Source organism: Phyllostomus discolor, chromosome 2 (genome assembly GCF_004126475.2).
Source record: "Phyllostomus discolor isolate MPI-MPIP mPhyDis1 chromosome 2, mPhyDis1.pri.v3, whole genome shotgun sequence".
Taxonomy (NCBI): domain Eukaryota; kingdom Metazoa; phylum Chordata; class Mammalia; order Chiroptera; family Phyllostomidae; genus Phyllostomus; species Phyllostomus discolor.
This window is the reverse complement of record NC_040904.2, coordinates 59264062-59285430: the sequence shown is the minus strand read 5'-3', so window position 1 is coordinate 59285430 and position 21369 is coordinate 59264062. Positions and strand designations below refer to the sequence as shown.

The 21369-nt window shown below is 37.2% G+C and overlaps 1 protein-coding gene across 3 annotated transcripts in view; it reads left to right on the top strand.

The window, feature by feature from the left end:
- LOC114491111 (ceruloplasmin) overlaps window positions 1–21369 on the top strand; it is an 80501-nt gene that overhangs the window by 37972 nt on the left and 21160 nt on the right. For all 3 annotated transcript variants that reach the window (XR_004901339.1, XM_028505280.2, XM_028505282.2), the window contains exons 10-17: window positions 8893–9043; window positions 10529–10741; window positions 11700–11907; window positions 13679–13821; window positions 15020–15148; window positions 18198–18304; window positions 19739–19955; window positions 20373–20512. Coding sequence is in view for 2 of the 3 variants with exons in the window: in XM_028505280.2 (XP_028361081.1) it covers window positions 8893–9043; window positions 10529–10741; window positions 11700–11907; window positions 13679–13821; window positions 15020–15148; window positions 18198–18304; window positions 19739–19955; window positions 20373–20512 (1308 nt within the window). In the remaining variant the exon portion in view is untranslated. The remainder of the gene's footprint in view (window positions 1–8892; window positions 9044–10528; window positions 10742–11699; window positions 11908–13678; window positions 13822–15019; window positions 15149–18197; window positions 18305–19738; window positions 19956–20372; window positions 20513–21369) is intronic.

The window sequence follows — 21369 nt, the reverse complement described above, 5'->3', positions numbered from 1 at the left end:
ATAAGATTGGTTTGCTGACCTTTTTGTCCTCAGAGTAGATCTCCCTAGGGATGTTCAGTTAAATTACATATGTAAAGTCACTCAATAATTCCTCTCTGTAGTTTTGTCACCCATAGGATACACAGGTTTATTTAATTAACTACTTCTTTCTTAAGGGGTTGCTTGTAAAACTGTAATATTATTTTATAATTATGTATTTACCTGGTTCCAACACCAAATCTATGAAAGAGATATATGCATAATCAAAGAAATCTAGCTTTTATCACTTTTCTCCACTTGCCTTTTCTCTCACTCCAGATAGCTTATTTTTACTTTATTATTTATTATTATTTATATTGACTTTATTTTTTTAGAGCACTTAAAGATTCAAAGCAGCACTGAGGAGAAAGTACAGAGATTTCCTATACTCACCGTACCCCACATATGCACAGCCTCCCACAATATCAACATCCCCCACTAGGGTGGTACATTTGTTAAACTGGTCGACCTGCATTGACACAGCATCATCATCCAAAGTCCATAGTTTATATTACATTTCACTCTTGGTGTTAACATCCTATGGGTGTGAACGAATGTATAATGACATGTATCTATCATTATGGTATTATACAGGCAACCACTGGTCTTTTACTCCATAGTTTTGCCTTTTCCAGAATGTCATATAGTTGGAATCATACAGTGTGTAGCCTTTCTAGATTGCCTTCTTTCACTGAGGAATGTGAGTTAAGTTTCCTCCAAGTTTTTTCACTGCTTCATAGTTCATTTCTTTTTAGCACTGAATAATATGCCACTGTCTGGATGTATCATAGTTTATTTCTCCATTTACTTCCTGAAGAGCATTTTGCTCACTACCAGGTTTTAGCAATTGTGAATAAGGCTGATACAAACATCTAAGTGCAGGTTTTTGTGTAGACCTAAGTTTTCAACTCCTTTGGGTAAATACCAAGGAGCCTAACTGCTAGATTGTATGGTAGGAGTATGTTTATGTGTTTGTTTTTACCGTATAATTTTTTTATATTTAGAATTAATGAGCTGGACTCAGTTTAGATTATCCCAATTTCCCAATTCTATTGGCAGCATGCAAAGCATTATAGTCAGGAGCCAGTCAAACATATGCCTTCTCTCCAAAAGGCCTGATGAGAGTGTTGACTTTGGCCACATCAATGTCACACAGCACTTTCACAGCCTCTTTGATCTGGTGCTTGTTGGCCTTGACATTCACATGAATACAAGTGTATTGTTGTCTTCTATCTTCTTTACGGCTGACTCCAGGGGGCACTTGATGGCAGGGTGGTCAAGCTTGTTTTTCCTGGGGGTGCTCTCCCAAGGATATTTAGGCTGCCTTCAGAGCCCCAGTGTCCTAAGCCACCAGAAAGTAAGTGACATGTGGGTGTTGTTCTCCCCCTCCTCCTTCTTCTTCTTTTTGTGGTTGTGCACACCTTTTAGCATTAATTTCTTTGCCTTCAAAGCTTTTGCTTTGGCTTTGGGTTGGGACAGACAGGAGTTTCCTTCTTCACTTTTGGTGCCATCTTCCTGAAAAGCAGAGTATGTTTAGTTTTGTAAAAGACCACTGAACTCTCTTCCCACCACTAATGAATGAGAGTGTCTATCATTCCACAGCTTATCAGCATTTGATGTTGTCAGTATTCTAGGTTTTAGTCATTCTAATAGGTGTGTGGTAGTATCTTATTATTGTTGTAATTTGCATTTCCCTAAGGATATATGATGTAGAGCATCTTTTCATAATCTTACTTGCCATCTGTATATCTCCTTTGCTGTGGTTATGTTAAGATATTTTGCCCATTTGTTAATTGGGTTGTTTGGTTTTTTTAATGTTGAGTTAAAAGAATTCTTTGAATGTTTTAAACAACAGTCCTTATATTGTAATACAGACTAGCTAAGAGAAAAAGAGAGAACACAAATTACTAACATCAGAAATGAAACATGGGACACCACTACTGATCCTATGGACATTAAAAGGATAATAAAGGAATATTACAAAAAATTATATGCCCATAAATTTGGTAACTTAGATAAAATGGATCAATTCCTTAAAAGACACAATTTGCCAAAACTCATACAAGAACAACCAGACAGTCTGAATATCCTATATCAACTAAAGAAATGGAATCAATAGCTAATAACTGCTCAAAACAGAAAGCACCCAAACCAGATGTATTCATTGGTAAATTCTACCAAACATTTAAGGAAGAAATTATACCATTCTGATATAATCTTTTTTTAGAGGATAGAAGCAGAGGAAGTGCATTGTATTTCATTCTAAAAGACCAGCATTATTTTAATACCAAAATGAGACAAAAACATTATAAGAAAGGAAAACTATAGACCAATATATTTTTAATGAACATAGATGTAAAATGCACCCCAAGATATTAGCAAATGAAATCCAACAATGCATAAATAAAGTTACATATCATGATCAAGTGGAATTTATTTCAGGTATGTAATGCCAGTTCAATGTTTTAAAATCAATAGTCTAAGAAGAAAAATTACATCACCATGTCAATAAATACAGAAAAGGTATTTAACCAAATCTAACACCCATTCATGACTCAAAAGTATCAGTAAACTAGGAGTGAAGGGGACTTCCTCAACTCAAAAAGTATCTACAAAGAAAAAAAACTACTGCTAACATCTTACTTAATGATGTGAAACTAAACGTTTTCCCACTAAAATCAGGTACCAGGCAAGATATCCCTTCCCACCACTCCTTTTAACATTATACTAAAAAGGCTTAGCTGGTGTAATAAGACAAAAAAAAAAAAAGGCATACTGATTGGAAAGAAAGAAAACTGTTTTTGTTCACAGATGACATGGTCATCTATGTAGAAAATCCAAAAGGATCAACAGAGGAACTCCTGTAACTAATAAACAATTACAGGAAGGTTGCAGGATACAAAGTTAATATATAACAATAAATCAAAACATTCTCCTATATACCAGCAATAAAAAAGTGAAATTTTAATTTAAAAATAATATCACTTACATTAGCAGCTCCCAAAATGGAATACTTAGATATAAATCTAACAAAATATGTACAAGATTGATATGAGGAAAACTACAAAAGCCTGGTGAATGAAATCAAAGCACCAAATAAGTAGATATTCCATATTCATGGATAGGAAGACTCACTACTGCCAAACTGTCAGTTCTTTCCACCCTGACCTATTATAGATTCTATGGAAAAAAACAGAGAACCCCCAAAATAGACCCACATAGATTTACTCAACTGATCTCTGACAAACAAGCATAAGCAACACAATGGAACAAATATACTCTTTTCAAAAAATGGTGCTATAACAACTATATATCCCTATACAAAACAACAAGAAAACAACAACAAAACCCCAAATCTAAACACACAGCTTCTTTACGAAAATCAACTCAAAATGGGTCACAGACTGAAATGTAAATAAAATATCAAAGGTACAATCCATGAAAGAAAGAATTGATAATCTGGACTTCATTACAGTTATATTTTATGCTCTGTAAAAATAATGTGAAGAGAGTGAGAAGATAAGCCACAGAATATAAGAAAACATTTGCAAAAGATATCCGTATAACTATATTGTAATCTCAGTTACACTCAGTTACACTCAGTTATACCAATTTTACTTCTTTTATTTGGCTGGTTATATCTGTAACTTATTTTTCTATATGGTTATTTTCCCTGAGTGGTTTAGATGTTAATATCTTAAGAGTAGAAACCCTTTGAAATATCAGTTATAAATATGTTTTCTTAGTTATTTGCCTTTTTACTTTGTTTATGGATGTTATTTGCCATGTAAAATTTTTATTTCTATAAAAATTTCTTTCCTCCATCATTTATAGATTTTGAGTCATAGTTAAGAGAGCTTTCTCATGTCCCAGTTTATAAAGGAATTCACCCATACTGCCTTCAAGTACTTGTATGGTTTTATTTTTCATATTTAAATCTCTGTTCCATTTAGAATTTATTCTGGCTACAGTTGAGGAATGAATCAAATTTCTCTTTTTCTATGTGACCATCCAGTTATCTTAAAACCATTTATTAAAATGTCTTTTTCCAACTGATTATTGCCTTGATCAGATGCTAAACATTTCATACACAATTAAGTCTATTTCTTGATTTTCTGTTCTAATCTATTGATCTCTATATATTCATGGACCAAATATCATACCATTTTACTTATAGTCTTTATAATGTATTTAATAACTAGTAGCTATACTTCATTGCACTTTTTTTAGAAATTTTTATTTATTTTTAGAAAGAGGGGAAGAGAGGGAGAGAAACATTGGTTAGTTGCCTCCCTTACATACCCCATGCAGGGACCAAACCTGTAACCCAGGCATGTGCCCTGACTGTAACTGAACCAGTGACCTTTCACCTTGTGGGACAGCACCCAAGCAACTGAGCCACACAAGTCAGGGCTGCACTTTTTTGCATCATTTTAATGGCTATTTTTGCATATTTATTCTTTCTAATGAACCCTTTAAAAACTTATCTGGCTCCAGGGAAAAGAAAAAAAAGCCTAACAGAAGAGGGTATAAGGAAGATAAATGGTAATGGAAAAAATACAAAAAAAAAAAAGGCTTAACAGTGTTTGTTTGGAACTGTCTCAAATATACAAATTATGAAGAACAGACCTAATTACAAAGTTGAATTACCCTAAAAAGAACATACCATATGTTTTTCTATTTGTTCAAGTCTACTTTGTATTTTTCAGGAGTATTTTATATTTTCCCTTATATAGGTTTTAGATACTTTTTGTTAAGTTTATACCTATATATTTTCATTTGGCTATTTTAATGGTAATGCCATCATTTAAAAATTTTAAACATATAACTAAAAACAAGATGGTTTTCTACTTCTGTATTCCATTCTTTCATATTGTGTTTACCTTGGGAAGGAAAAAAAGGAGACTAATGTTTATTGAACTCTGTCCAAGCACTTTTACACATATCACTTCATCTGGCCTTTGCAGAAACCCAAGAGGCTAAGTATAGTTATCTCCACTTTTTAGAGAGGAGGAACTTAGTGAATTCAAATTTAAAATGTGAGCTTTATCCTCTACATAGTTCATTATCTTCATTTTGCAAATGAAGGAGTCACAGCACAAGAAGGTTCACAAGTGACATTAGAAGTCCTCATCTTGGCTCTTTTACTTACAAGCCATGAGGCTTCAGATTGGATATAATATTTAAAACAATATAAAATAGTGCCTTGCTTAGTATCTGATTTTATCAAGAGTATCTCTATTATTTTACCACTAAGTATGACATTGGCTATTAGCTGGTAGATTTACATTCTATGTCTGATTTACTGAAAATGTTTTTCTATTTAAAATCACTTGAGCTGCTCAGAAAACATCTGTGCTAGGATAGAATTTATTGGTAAATAAGACAGGTCAGTTTCCTTTTCTAATAGGGTTTATATTATATTGTGCAGTAAAGCAGAGAGGAAAGGGGATGGGTGAGAAGGGGTGGGGAGGGGAGGAGATAAGCAAACACACAAAAAAATGGAAATAGATAACTTCAGAAAGTAACAACTGTTTAAAAAAATAGGATAAACAGAAATCCTAGTTTAGAGAAGGTGGAGGTAATATTTGGGATGTGATCTAAATTTCAAGGAGGTGGCCTTGCAAAGATCTGGGGAGAAAGCAAAGGGAACAACTAGTGACAGAATGTCAAATTTTGTAAGATTTATTTTTAGATATACTTGAAATTATTTTAAAAATCAATAAAATAAAAAAGATACATAAAACATACTTATTTCCTCCTTTGGCCTATAAGTGTGACCAACTATATGAAGGATTTCCTAATGTTGAACTATCCTTGTACTTTTGTGAAGAAGCATTACTTGAGCATAGTGTTTTTTTTTCCAATGTATTTCTGTGTTGGCTTTGATAGTGTTTTATATAGAACTTCTCATCTAAGCTATAAGGTATTGTATCATGGTTATACTATCTGCATTAAATAAATTAGGAAAATTCTTGTTTTTAATATTTAGAAACAGTTTAAAAAGATAGGAATCCATTCCTACTATTGCTATAGGATTCCATTGCTATTTATAAATCTGAAAGAAATTGCCTGTAAAATTATTTTGACTTTTTTACTTAGAAGTAGTTAATTATTTTATTTATTTTTTAATCACTGTTTTCATTTCACCCATGGGTATTGGTCTATTCAGATACCACCTTCTAAGTCAACTGATCACATTTATTGTACACAGTGGTCTTAACTTTACTTCCCCCTTGTACGTGTGATTACATTCCTTTCTCATTCTGAATGTGGAGTATTTGGAATCTCTCTAAAAAAATTTTTATTAGACTTGCCAGAGTTTAGTGTATTTTTTTTTTTGGTATTTTCAAAGAATACATTTTCAGGTTTAGCTACTTTAATTTGTAATCTAATGTATTAATTTCTGTTCTGTCTTTAATTTTTCTTTTATGATTTTATTTTTCCAAAGTATGTAGATATTTACATTTATTTTATTTGGTTTTGCTTAAAATAAAAAGCATTTCAGACTCTCAGTTTATATGTTAGGTTATATTCCATTCATTATGTCTCATAGTGTTCTCATGGATAGTATTTAATAAATACATAGTAATTCATTTTTGTTTTTTCTTTGACCTAAGAGTTATTTGGATCAAATATGATCTTTTTAAGTTTTTTAATTTTTGTCCTTTTGTTAGTAATTTTTAGTTTTGTTGCATTATAATCAGAAAACATGACCTGTAAACTTTCACTTGACTTTTCTTTATAGATTAGAATATAAGGTGACTGTAGCAGCTCCATGTTGGAAACCTCAGACATCTGAAAATGTCTTTTTGTTGTTATGTTTATGAAAACATAAACACTACTCTATCTTCCTTTGACATTTATTATAGTAGAGAAGTCCAATGATTTCCACTATCATTTATTATTATTATATTTCCCTTTTTGTAACTTATTTCTAAAATAATTATTATGTGTATATTTTTCATCTTTGAATCTTCTATTTTATGGGAGCTTTCTTAAGATCATCTCCATCATTGATTGAGTTTTCTGCAGGATCTAATCTTTAGGTCCCTGCTTTAGTTGGATTTTTTAAATTTGATTTTTTTCTGGTTTATTTATTTTTGTTTTCTCTCTTTACTGTTTGATGGGTCTTATTAGAGGCTTTTCAAACTTATTTACCATTTCAAAGAAGGAGCCTTTAGTTTTATTAGTTTTTTTTATTTTAATTGTTGTTGAAGTACAGTTTTCTACCTTTTACCCCCATCCCAGCCCACTCCCCCAGCCATCCTCACCTCCCTCCTGTTTCCAAACCCCCCTTCCTGTTTTTGTTTATGTGTCCTTTATACTTGTTCCTGCAAACCCTTCCCATTTTCCCCTGAAATTCCCCCCCTTACCCCTCTGGTCACTGTCAGCCTGTTCTCAGTTTCAGTGTCTTTGATTATATTTTGCTTGTTTGTTTGTTTTGTTGATTAGGTTCCTGTTAAAGGTGAAATCATATGGTATTTGTCTTTCACCACCTGGCTTATTTCCCTTAGCATACTGCTCTCCAGTTCCATCCATGCTATCACAAAGGGTAGGAGCTCCTTCTTTCTTTCTGCTGCATAGAATTCCATTGTGTAAATGTACCATAGTTTTTTGATCCATTCATTTACTAATGTGCACCTAGGTTGCTTCCAGCACTTGGCTACTGTGAATTGTGCTGCTCTGCAGTTAATTAATATTTGACAAAGGAGGCAGCAACATAAAATGGAGTAAAATTAGCTTCTTCAATAAATCATGTTGGGAGAGCTGGACAGCTGCATGCAAAAAAAATGAAACTCGAGCACCAACTTGCACCATACACAAAAATAAATTTGAGGTGGATAAAAGACTTAAATATAAAACGTGACACCATTAAAGTCCTACAGGAGAACATAGGCAGGAAAATCTCAGATATTTCATTTAGCAATATTTTCACTGATATGTCCCCTAGAGCAAGGGACATAAAGGAAAGAATAAACGAGTGGGATCTCATCAAAATAAAAAGCCTCTGATTTGTTTTTAAAGATAGAGAGGAACACTGACTTGTTGTTCCCCTTATTTATGCACTCATTGGTTGATTCCTGCATGTGCCCCAACTAGGGGTCAAACTCACAACCTTAACATATCAGGACTGTGTTCTAACCAGCTGAACTACCTGGTCAGGGCTGATAATTTTGTTTTTGATCTGAAAATAGTCTCAGGAATAAGACATGCAATAATCTCTGAAATTCTTTCTTCTTTGAGGTAGTAACTTGTTCTTAGAGGCTCACATGCTTTATTCCTTAGACTGACTGCCTTCTTCTAAAGTAGTGAATCATTTCATAGACCATATAGCATTTCTGCTTCCTTTTTTATTTTTCACAAGGGATGGGGGGAAATGGAGCAAGAATGTTTGCTCAGATGCCTCCAGGTTGTTTGAATTCCTGTTCCAATTCACCCAGCAGGCTATTACTTTCCTTAAGATGATCCCTCCTTCTGACTGCTGCCCTGCCCCACTCCCCTCTCTGTTTTATAGAATTCTTTATATTTGCATTAATGTAGATGGCACTTTCCCTGATTTCTAGCACCGGCACACATCCCCCCACGCCCATTGTAATGATTGTTTTTGATGGGTTCAATTACTATTGGCAGAGTTGGCAGGATGGTAGGGAGAGCAGTGTCAGAACTTTTAGATGCAGCATGAGGCTTAGATTGTCCTGTTGAACCAAAAATCCACTACACAGAGAATAATGAAAACTCTCATTAGCCCCCCATTTACAAAGAAGAAAGGTAACTTCTGTTTTTATCCTTTGCAAATAGTGCTATGTACATGGAAGTCTTTCTGCTTTACTTGTCCTGTCTTCACCTTATTGTTCTTGTTTTGATTTATAGAAAGATGTAGACAAGGAGTTCTATTTGTTCCCTGCAGTGTTTGATGAGAATGAGAGTTTACTTTTGGATGATAACATTAAAATGTTTACAACTGCACCAGATCAGGTGAATAAGGAACACGAAGACTTTCAGGAATCTAATAAGATGCACTGTAAGTATTGCCCCTACCACCAATCCAGCAAGTTATTTCAGTGCTGCACTTGGAATGTTTTTAATGATGCCAAAATCCCAAGAGCTTTGCCTATTATTCAATAAATTATTAAATACAATGATGCTAATATCATTGATTATTTAAAGTATTGGTCAATTACACCTCATTTCACTTAATTCAGGATAAAACATACAGATTATGTCAACTAGATGCATATTAAAATGTGATCAGCATTACCCAGGGCATGTTAGAAACGCAAATTCTTGGGTTTTTAACCCTGACCTACAAAATCAGAAACTTTGGGTATGGGGCCAGCAATTCATGTTTAACAAACTTTCTGATTCTCATATATGCTCAAATTTGAGAACTGCTGGATTGGATGCTTTTCTCCTCTGTGGCATAATAATGACAGGCTCATTTTACTGTTTAATATGAAGAAATTTATGGTCTCTGTTCTCAAAAAACTTCAATGATCCCCACCATTGACTCTACAATAGAATCAACTAGGAGCTTTTAAAAATGATTATAACTACTCTTTAAATGCTCAGGACAAACTTCAGAGGTTTTTATTTAATTGTAACCTGTCATCAGATTTATTTTTACCTCCAGTGTAATTCTAAAATGCAGTTAGGGTTCAGAGAACAGTGAGCTAATTGTTCAAAAAAAATTTTTTTAAGCCACACCACTAATGGATAGCATGTGAAAATTATTGTAGCAAGAAGAAAAAAATGTAAATGTTACAGACAGATTTATTTTTTAGCTGGATCAATACTAGTCACATTACCTACAATCTTTAAAACATTTCTTTTGATTTTATATTTTTGCATTTTGGAGGAGTCAAAGATATTATCTATCGAAAAAAATAGCAGTGAGAGAAAACTTCCTGCAAATACTCTGTCCTGTTTATTCAAGATGAATCAGAGAATTTTCCATCTAGAACAACAAACCCAGTCCCAGTCTTTTCCGTGCCAAGGAAAAGCTGGTATTACTCATCTGTTTGGGTGTCCACAATATGACCCTTAGAATTGAGAAGGGCCTAGCTGGGAAGAACAGTGGGATTCTCAGGACACAGAACTTCTTGCACCCTTCATTCAGCTCTGCTCCTTTGGCCTGGGGCTGCTCTGGAAGGTACAGCATAGAGTTGCAAAGACACTCCTGACACATGAAGGAGTAGAGAGGCCTGAATGGGTCTTTAAAAATTAAATAAACAGCCCTGGCTGGTGTGGCTCACTGGATTTGAGTGCTGGCCTGAGAACCCAAGGATCACTGGTTTAATTCCCAGTCAGGGCACATTCCTGGGTTGCAGGCCAGGGCCCCAGCTGGGTGTGTGTGAGAGGCAGCCACACATTGATGTTTCTCTCTTTTTCTCTCCCATTCCATCTCTAAAAATAAATAAAATATTTTTAAAAATTAAAATTAAATAAAGTTGACTCTGGAAAGTAGGACATAGGTAAACCACTTTCAAAATGTTTTCACCTTCTACAGCCATTAATGGATTTATGTATGGGAATCAGCCTGGTCTCAATATGTGCAAGGGAGATTTGGTCATATGGTACTTATTCAGTGCTGGAAATGAAGCTGATATACATGGGATTTACTTTACGGGAAACACGTATCTGTCAAGAAAAGAAAGGAGGGACACAGCAAACCTCTTCCCTCAAACAAGTCTCACACTCACCATGCAGCCTGATGCTGAAGGTATGTTTCTTTAAAGACAAGTCTCTATTGAATCAGTTTCTGAGGTTTTGGTTTAAAATCCTGTGTTGGGTGCTAAGCTCATCCCTTCCCCAAACCTCCCAAGTACCCTGCCTTCCCTTGGAAGAGCAAAGCCTGGGCCACTACCAGCTTCATGACAGACAGGTCCCTTTCCTGTTTGTCAGTGGGACAGAAGGTAGTGAGAAAAAGGTAGATTTCTCCCACTTCCACAAAGCAGAATCCTGAAGACATTCTCCTCCTACATTAGGGTCCTTTTAAAGATTGCTGGCAAATTAGACTGGAAGGCTCTGTGTCTAAACTTCTCACTATTTCTCTGTAGTCTAGATGTAGTGTTCACTTGTCAATTGTTTGCAGTTGAATATCTTATACTAGAACTATAGCCATGAAAATTCAGAGTCCTCTACATGTCTGGCTCTGAATGAGTAAAACAAACTAAGGCAAACAAGCAAAAAAAAAAAAGTGCAAAAATGCTAAGTTGCTTCAGACTTTTTGTTTATTTGTCAATAAAATGTAAGACAAGTCCAGTGTCACCTTTTCCTTCATTCATTAGACAAGTGTAAATACAACAGTAAACAAGAGGTGAAGTGTCTGCTCTCCTGCAGCTGATTAAGTCCACGAAGAAAAACAGAGCAGGAACAGGGTCTGATGACTGAAGGGAGGAGCTGGGTAAAGATTCTCTAAGGAGGGTTTGAATGAAGAGTGCCAAGAGCCATGTGGATATTTTGGAAAGATTTGTTCCAGGCAGAGAAAACAGCAAATTCAAAGGCCGTGAGGTAGGCACACCCTTGACCTGTGGCTGCAATCTGATCAGAGGTATGGAAAATCAGCTCATTAAACCAGGCTACAGTAAGGACTTAGGTGTTGGTGTTGATTCTGAGCGAGGGGAGGAGCCAAGAAAGTGCTGAACAATGGAGTGACCTGCTTTTATTTACCTTTCAAGGGACTTTTAATGTTGAGTGCCTCACAACTGATCACTACACGGGTGGCATGAAGGAAAAGTACACCGTGAACCCGTGCAGGCGGCTGCCTGAGAATCCAAACTTATACCTGGGAGAGAGGACCTACTACATTGCTGCTGTGGAGGTGGAATGGGATTACTCCCCAAGTAGGGAATGGGAGAAGGAGCTGCATCGTCTACAAGAGCTAAAGTAATTCTCCAGACCCTGATTCCCAATTTTTTAGTTTCTCTTTCAGAGAAGAGTTATGTTAAATTGCAGTGAAACAACAATTGTGTTAGACAATAACAACAAAATGCTTCTTAGAAATCCTTCTCATTAATTTAAACTTCTCTCAATTTTCTTATGGGAAAATTTGCATTTACCTTGATTTTGCTGTGTATAATGGCACACCCACGTTTTTGACCCAAACTTTCAGGAAAAAAATCTTTCATTTTAATTTTTTCATTCAATTGTTTACTTATATTTAGATAATTGGGTTTTTTTGTATTATAAAGGAATTTTAGCATTTATTTTTGAACATATTATGGTACCAGAAATTTTGTGTAACAATTATAAAACACAAGAACAGATACAGGGTATTTCAGGTACTACCCATGTATAATGTGCATCTTTATTTTCTCCTCAAAAATTTGGGCAAAACAGTATGCATTATACATGGTGAAATATGGTCTCATGTGATTCCATGTTTCTTTTTTATTGGGCTGTCTTCTTGTGTTCATGTGCCCTTATCTTGTCATTGATTTTCAAACTTATACCAAGATGAATGCCTCAGTTCAGAGCTAAAATATTATTTTCTTTACCAACTATTTGCTGTTTATCTTTTCTCCAATGACTTTTGTTATTAGTCTAGTAATCAGTTATTTCATATTTTTTAAAAAAAATTTTAATTGTTGTTCAAGTACGGTTTTCTGCCTTTTACTCCCACCCAAACCCACCCTCCCCACCTCCCCACCTCCCTCCTCTTTCCACCCCCACCTTGTTTTTTTCTATGTGTCCTTTATACTTGTATTTCACATTCTTAGAACTTTTACTTATAAAAGAAAACTTTAAATTCTTGAGGTCAGGGTAGCAGATATGGTCTCTGCCCTCCAAGAACTTCCAAGAAAATATGGTTCAAAACCACCAATAACAAGTACATTATGGGAATGAACAAGTAAGTTCAGTATGAACAGATGTAACTTCAGGGTATTGGTTCAAGCTTCAGAAGCATTCATTTAGAGCAGCATCCCCTATAACTGTGTTAGCCTTTTGGTATTGTTCCAAGCACTGTCCCTCTGTCATCTCCCCCACATTGGGCACTGGCCCTTTGTGGACATGATTTGAAAGATCGGGGTGGGCATGTGTTCAGATCTGGGGAGCACAACATGGCTGGTAACCTGTAGCTAAGCAATAGTTAGCTGGTCAGTTTGACTGCGGTAATGAGTATAATTTGTGGGATAAAGAAGTAAAAGGTTATTTCAGCGATTGGGGTAAGATAGTCAAAAGGCTACAAGAGCCAGTAGGAGTCAATAAAAACTTTAGGTAAAGGAAATATTGAGAAAAGCATGGCCATTTCAGTCCCTACAGACCAGAAGCATTGCAGTATTCAGAGAACACTTCATTGGTGAAATCTGGACCTGTAACATTTTAGAGCTATAAATAAATCTTAGAGAGGACCTCCTCTAATGCCTCATTGTAGGGGAGAAGAAAATGAGGCTCTGATAGGTAATGACTAGCCAGAGGTCGCTTTCGTGGCAGAGTCAGGGCCAGGACTCAGATGGCTCCACCTCAGGCTAGGTGTGCTGCCTGCCTCACGTCTCTATTTTTAATGTCTTGCATAGGGGAAGAGTGGTATTAAAAACTAGCATAATTACTTAAATAAAAATGGTATGTTTATTCAAAATTTAAAATTTAAAACTCAACTTCCACTTTCATTAAGACAAGCACTAATCTCAGTTGTCTGTGTTTGTGTTTTTTTAAGTGTTTCCAATAATGCATTCTTAGATAAGCAAGAATTTTACATAGGCTCAAAGTACAAGAAAGCTGTGTATCGGCAATATACAGACAGCACGTTCCAAGTTCCAGTGGAGAGAAAACCTGAGGAAGAACACTTGGGAATCCTAGGTACTCAGACATCTCCCGTCCATCAGGTGTGGGTTAGTGATGCGCTGCCATGGCCAGTGACAATCCTTGTCTAGGGGTTTAATGTTCTCAGTTCATGCAATGAAGTTATTTAAATAAAAATAGCAGAGTTCTTTGAGTTGCTGCCCAATTAATAAATTACTTAATAAAGCCAATTACATCTTCAAAAATAAAAATAAAAATTATTCAATAAGAATGAGAAGCCTATGACTGTGGCATAATAAAATATTATTTCTTTGTGTCAGAAACAATGTATTATCCCACATAATAATGAAGTTGCATATATTTGGTGTTTATCAAACTGATCCTTATAATTTTGGTGAAATTCCTAGAAATTACTTTCTAATAAAATTCTTAACTGAATTCTTCATTATTCTCCTATCCACCCCCCCAAAAATAGCTATTTATTTTTAAAATTAAGATGTAAATGATTAACTCCAAGAAAAAAATGTACACATATGTAAGGAAATAAGAGAAAAAAGGGTTATCGTTTACAAGGCAGGGGAAAAAGTTGCCTTCAATATTTCAGGAATCGTTTCAAGACAGGTGTCTAGGAACTTGACCAATACCGGTTCTTGGGAATTTCCTTGAAAACCATCAAATGCAGGGGACATTACTCCAAACCATGCTGTTTCCACACTAATGGAGTTCGCTGGGGCTTGGTTATCCTCAGCCCCCAGAGAAAGATACTCAAGGGAGAATGCAGTGTCACTGGCTAAACAAATTCTCTCAGACAGGAGACAAGCTAAGATTGGCTGTAGAGGAGAAATGGGAGGGGCAGCCCCACCCACCTTTTCAAATGCTGGACTGCCTGCATTTATTAAGTCACCCTCAGGAAATTCTGGAATTCCAAATGCTGAGATCAGTACTCCTGACCAGGGATGGGTCACAGCTGACTCAACACAATTAGGCCTATGGAGGTTTGGGGACTTTCAGACCCAAACGTTCAGAAGACTCTAAATAAGATACACCATCTGCAGAAGCAGTCATCACTACGGCTTTTATCCTGAATCCTCTAGAATTAGGTATAAATCCAAGAGTACTACAGTGTGAAGCCACAGGAGTTAAAACAGACTCTGGCTTTACGCTAAGAAAGTTACCTGATCTGTGCTCTTATTACTGAGTTAGAACTTCCAATCTAACAGGCACATAAGCTACTCTTCCTTTTCTCTCTGGCCAGGTCCACAACTTCATGCGGATGTTGGAGATAAAGTTAATATTATCTTCAAAAACATGGCCACAAGGCCCTACTCAATACATGCCCATGGGGTGAAAACAGAGAGTTCTACAGTTACTCCAACTGTACCAGGTACTCATGGGGGAGGTGCAATAGATTTTACAGTTTTTTCACTAATGACTATCAGAAAGGCATTCCTTCCAAATGAGTGTGTCTTGAGAAAGTGAAGAAGGAGGCAGGCAAGAGGAGACACAGGGAGATGTGTCTGCATGTGTGTATGACTACATGCACCTACCAAAAACACGCACACCACTGTAAGGAAGAATCTGATGGTACTGCACATCTACAGATGCTCACATCGGAGTCCCCAGCAATGGTCTCTCCGCACAGTTAGAACACACCCCGGGTAGCATTTAGCACCCTGAATGTAGCTGCATGTTTCCGTGACTGTGTCTGAGGACAGGATCCTAAGGACAGAGTCTGCTGCATGAAATTTTAAATCTCCAGTATCTAATCCATTATCTGGTACTAAGAACTCAATAAATGTTTAACAGAGTAAAAGCTGAAATGGTTTCAATACATTTCATCTTTTGTACATTTTCATGTATATTTCATGTACATTTTCTTTAGTAAAAACAGGATTTTTTCAGCTATTAGTTGTAAAGTTGGCTCCTAGGACGGGACCATTTCTCAGTAATTTAGTAGTTCCCAAATACAGGATAGGGGGAAAGTAGGTTTACAGTTGTTCATATGGAAAATAATACAATAATTAATAAATGATAATGATATAAGAATAAACTGTTTTTGCATGCTCACCACTGTAAACCTTCTTTTGTCCCACCCACCCTGTGTATCAAGTAAGAAAAAGTAAATTGCTCTATAAGGTTGCTCTTGTCAATTTAGGGGCAAATAGAAGTAAAAAGCCCTGCTTTCCTCGTCCTCATAGTCTTCATAAAGAGATAAACAATAAATAAATCAAATATTAACTTGTAAAGAGTACTATCAAGGCAGATGAGTGAGAATAAGTGACAGTGGTACTATTGTAGGTAGGGTGGTCATGAGGCCTTCTTTGAGGAGGTGCTGCTGGTGAAGACACCTAAGTGATGACAAGTAATGAGCCACCTCATTGGGAAGAGTTGTTTGGGAAGAGCATTCTAGGTCCCAAGACAGGAGAAGACTCGGTGTGTCTGAGGAACAGCAAGGAGGCCAGAAGGGACCACAGAGCAGACGGGAGAGACTGAAGAGATGAGATGCAGAAAGGGCAGCGGGCTGGATGCGAAGGAGGGAAGGCAATCTTGGAGGCCATGATTAGGACCTTAGATTTTATTCTAAAGACCCGTGTGAGGGTTTGAGCTGGAGAATGTTGACCCTATGAACGCTTTTCAAAGGATTGTTCTGGCTAGCATATAAGTGATTGTAGGGGACAGGAGCAGAAGCAAGAATCAGTTAGGGGGCTACTGCAATAATCTGGGTGAAAAAAATGAGACTTGGGCCAGGTTAGAAACAGCTGAAGTGGTGAGTTGTCATATTCTGTTCTATTTTAAAGGTGGTGCTAAAACGACATCCTGAAAAACTGGGCATTAGGGAATGTGAGGGAAGGAGAAGTCATGAAGACAGCTCAAGGTTTTGGGCACTGAGCACATAGTGACACAGCAGGTTAGGATGGGGAATGGCAAAGGAAATGTCATTATTTGACTTATGAAAATAAGAGTATAGATGAAAAGACAATATATTCCAGAGGTAAATCTATGCTTTATTCTCAGTGAAATGTTCTGCTTATAAAAAGGGTGAGGACATAGGGGCAGGTAAGATGGAGGGCTTGAGGAAAAAGAAAAAAGGCTACCACATTCCTTGAGACCATCCCTCATGTCCTGCTTGATTTCCTAATAAAGGTTTGTCAGACTCTGACTAATTAAAGTCCGACAGCATAAAGAAGTACAGTGAAGCCTACATAAAGAGTAGACTTGAGTGGCCATGGCTGAAAGCCAAGGTCTTGTGAGCAGATGTACTGGAAACCCTGAGGTGACTAGAAGCCGAGATCAGGCTGGAGAAGAGCCCAGCACAAACAGAAGAGAGTAAAGGCCTTCACAAGATTGGAGGGTGGAGCAACTGGCCCTCTGCAAAGTCTCAAGGGGCAGGGTATGATCCTGTACATGACAGAGTTGTGACAAAACAGTGTATGGTATGACAGACAGAATGGGACAAACTAGAGAGGAGGTCAGTGGCCCATTAAGTCAAGGTCTAACGACTCCTCACCAAGTATTGTGAAATCACTGAGGATAACGATAAGAAAGGAGAAAAGGAAGGTCATGGTGAAGCTGAAGGAGTTGCACAGGGTAGTTCAGATATACAGACACAGAGACTATGTGGAAGGTGCTAGAACTGTGGGGAAAATCACCTGATAGCTGATTAAAAAAAAAAAGTGTATTAGAAAAACATACATCAAGCTAAGAAAAGATCTGTTGCAAAGTTTCTTCAAATTGTATTACTGGAATTGCCACTGTTACCTAACAAAGTCAAGGAATTTGGTGCCTTTCAAGCACAGAGAAGCCCGAGTCCAAGGCAACAGGTCTTTGCAGAGAAGAGCAGATATATTCATCAGGCAGCCAGACAGGGAGACAGGAGGTCAGGCTCAGATCAGTCTTCCTCAGACAAGGGCTTGGAGTAAATTTAAACAATGAGGTTAGGAAGGAGCTATACATAGCAATTAATTCTAATTGAAGGGCTCAGGTTGGATGGCCTTGGAACTGAGTTATCTGAGGTAAGGAACATGAAGGGTAAGAGAAGGTATGAAGAAATTCCAAGTGGGCAGGGTCTGGCTGGGTGCGATCCAGGAGCCCTGATGTTATCTCTTGAAAGTGCCACCCCACTCCCGCCGCCCCCACCAAAAAAAAAAGGGGGGGGAGAACTACTAGGCTCTGGTTTAGGTGTTGGGGCCTGATTTCGCCACTTTCTGGTTTTCGTAGTAGTACACATGTGTCAAGTTCAGTTAATTCATAACTGACAAAGACAGAAAAGTGTATCTTACAGTTTGCCTTAAAACTAAATTTCTGAAAACAATTTTGAATATTACTACTTTTTAAATCTAATTTCCTTCACATTTCCAGTTTCTGGGTCACTAGTTATCAACATTATGTATATATCAAACATAACCAAATGCATTAACACTTGATTATTTTAGGTGAAACTCGAACTTACACATGGAAAATCCCAGAAAGATCGGGAGCTGGGGGAGAGGATTCTCCTTGCATTCCATGGGCCTACTATTCAACTGTGGATCAAGTTAAGGTAAACTTCAAATCCTTTTGTGTTCTGTGAAAAGTCACAAAACAGACACACAATTGAAGGAAGATGAGGTTACAGTTTTCCTGTGGCCCAATTCTATGGTAAATTCCTAGGAAAGTAAGCTGCTCTGCAATTTTCTTTGGTCCCCTCCCCTCCCCTCCCCTCCCCTCCCCTCCCCTCCTGTCTCCTTTTTATGGGTTTGTTTTTAAGGATACAACTCTTATCACTGCTGATAATGGGTAATACAGATTTAAATATTAATCAATACAGTATTTCATATCAAAATACATTAAACACAAAGAAGTGATATTACAGGTAATAAAAAAAATGCTGATCTTGCCAGTCAATCATAGCACAACTAATGCTACTGTTTGATTAAATATTTCAAAGCCAATGAAACATTCAACAATGCCACATCAGAACTGGTCCCAGGTCTAGTTCAAATCTCTCCTGAGTTCCACACTTACATACACACCTGCCAAATGAACATCTCTACCAGCATGTTACACAGGCGCTGAAAACTCAATGGCTCCAAAATGGAAATTGAGATCTTCCTCCACCTCCTCCTGTGGTACCAAATAGCACTATAAGCACCCAGTCTACTCAGCTGTTCCAGCTAGAACCCTGGAGATATAAAGTATCTAATGTTCCCCCTTAGCTCACCCAGAGCCCACCTATCCAGAACTCAGTCCAGTCCTTCTGTCTGTCTCCATAGATCACATCCTTGTAATTTACTTCAACTGCTTCAGTGGCCTCTTACTCTCCAGTCTCTGCCCTCTCCATGCCTTCCTTCACTCTACCACCAGGATGACTGTTCTAAAATGCAAATACGCTTCCACTCCATGTTCAACTTTTCAATGGTTACCTATGTCCCACAAGACAAAATCTAAAATTCCTGAACATGATATGACTCAAAGGTCCTTCAAGAACTAATCTGCTACTACTAATGCTAGCCAAAGCAAACTTCTCATAGATTTAATTCAATTGTGGTCTTCCTCCTCTGTGTCCACTGGCACTGCACATACCTCCATCACAGCAAGTGGTTCATTCCTTTTGTTCCTCTGTCTTCCTTACTAGACTGAATTCCTGGAGGGCAGGGGCTTTGCACAATGCATCTCTGGATTTTCAGCGAGTGGCACAGTGCTTGGCTTATGGAACAAGTAAATCACCACTGTTCATTTGGGGTTCTTCTAAATTGCTGCTCATTAGCGGGGCCAGTATTTGGCCTCTGCATCCACACAACCTTGGTTCACTATTGTTCCAATTTAACAGCTTCAGGTGGAAAGTTACCGACTTGACAGCACCACCTTGGGCAAGGTTTACTACCTAAATCAGTCCTTCCAAAATCCTGAGGCCAAGGGCAATAAAGACGTGTGATACACGTCTGAAATCCGGACGTGTATCACAAGGATGACTGAACTTTTTGCTTGTTTGCAGGATCTCTACAGTGGATTAATTGGCCCACTGATTGTCTGTCGGAAGCACTACCTGAAAGTATACAATCCCATAAAGAAACTGGAATTTTCCCTTCTGTTTTTAGTATTTGATGAGAATGAATCTTGGTACTTAGATGACAACATCAAAACATACTCTGATCACCCTGAGAAAGTAAAAAAAGATGATGATGAATTCATAGAAAGCAATAAAATGCATGGTATGAAACATTATTCTAAAACCTTATTTTCCCTTTTCTACTTTCAAATCAAACTAGGGACTATTCATTTGCTTCATTTTATAATGAACCATGTCTGCCTCACTTTGTGAGGCAGAAATTCTGTTCAGGGTAAAAAGGGCACTATATTCAAAATCATCTATTAACTTCTCTCCCTGTTCCCAAGTCTCATTTCCTTTTAAATAAACTCAGATTTAGGATTAAGGCTTTTTGTGCTAAGCAACTAGAAAAGCAGTGACATTATTGACCTTAAAGTATCCATTTCCCACATCTGTTGTGAAACAACTTCTATTAACTCAAAAGAGATCCTATTCATTAGCCTAATAATCACTTTTTGTGAAATAGCTGTTGGTTTAAAATATACTGAAAGATAATATAAAAATCATGTGCTTTCCTCAGCTATTAATGGAAGAATGTTTGGGAACCTGCAAGGCCTCACCATGCATGTGGGAGATGAAGTCAACTGGTACCTGATGGGAATGGGCAACGAAATAGACTTGCACTCGGTGCATTTCCATGGCCACAGCTTCCGATACAAGGTAAGAGCCATCCATGGCCATTATTCTTGCTCTATTTGAAAATTGTTTAATACAAAGGAAGAAAATAATTCCTCAGAGAGACTTAATGAAAAATTGGAAGTTTCCAAGATAACTATTTTCCTTTTTAAAATTTATAAACAATTTTTATTTATTTATTTTTAGAGAGAGGGGAAGGGAAGGAGACAGGGAAACATTGATCTGTTGGTTGCCTCTTGCACACACCCTGACTGGGGACCAGGCCTGCAACCCAGGCATGTGCCCTGAACTGGGGACTGAACCGTGAGTGACCTTTTGCTTTGCAGGATGATGCCCAACCGAATGAGCCATGCCAGTCAGGGCAAGAGATAACTATTTTCCAGCCTTTGTTATACCTGGGGCTCTTCCTGGGATTTGCTATTTGTACTGAATTTTCATGGAGTTCTGCTCACATATTCCTGAGCAATGACTTTGAATAGAAGCATTAGCAGAGAGGGTAGGAATGTTCCCGTAATGATAGATCGGAGTAGAAACAAGACTTTCCTATAACCATTGCTTGCTCTGAATTCTGGATCTTAAATGACCTGACATGAACAAGATCATCAGAGTGGTGTCAAGCGACTGGTACCTAGATCTCAACCCTGCTACTTCTCACCAAGTGCTGATTTCAGCAGGAGTCAGTTGCACTTTTGGAATTACTTACCTTTGAGTTCGTGTAGAAAACTCAAAAAGCACACTGCAGAAAAGACCATTTTATTATGTGTGTTTTGGTTTACATAGATGTTTTATTCCTAGGAGACTTTCAGTTCTATCCCTAATGGAAATACTGTCGAGTACTTTGTGTCTAGTCAAGACTTTACCTGAACTGCCTTGAGTTTTGG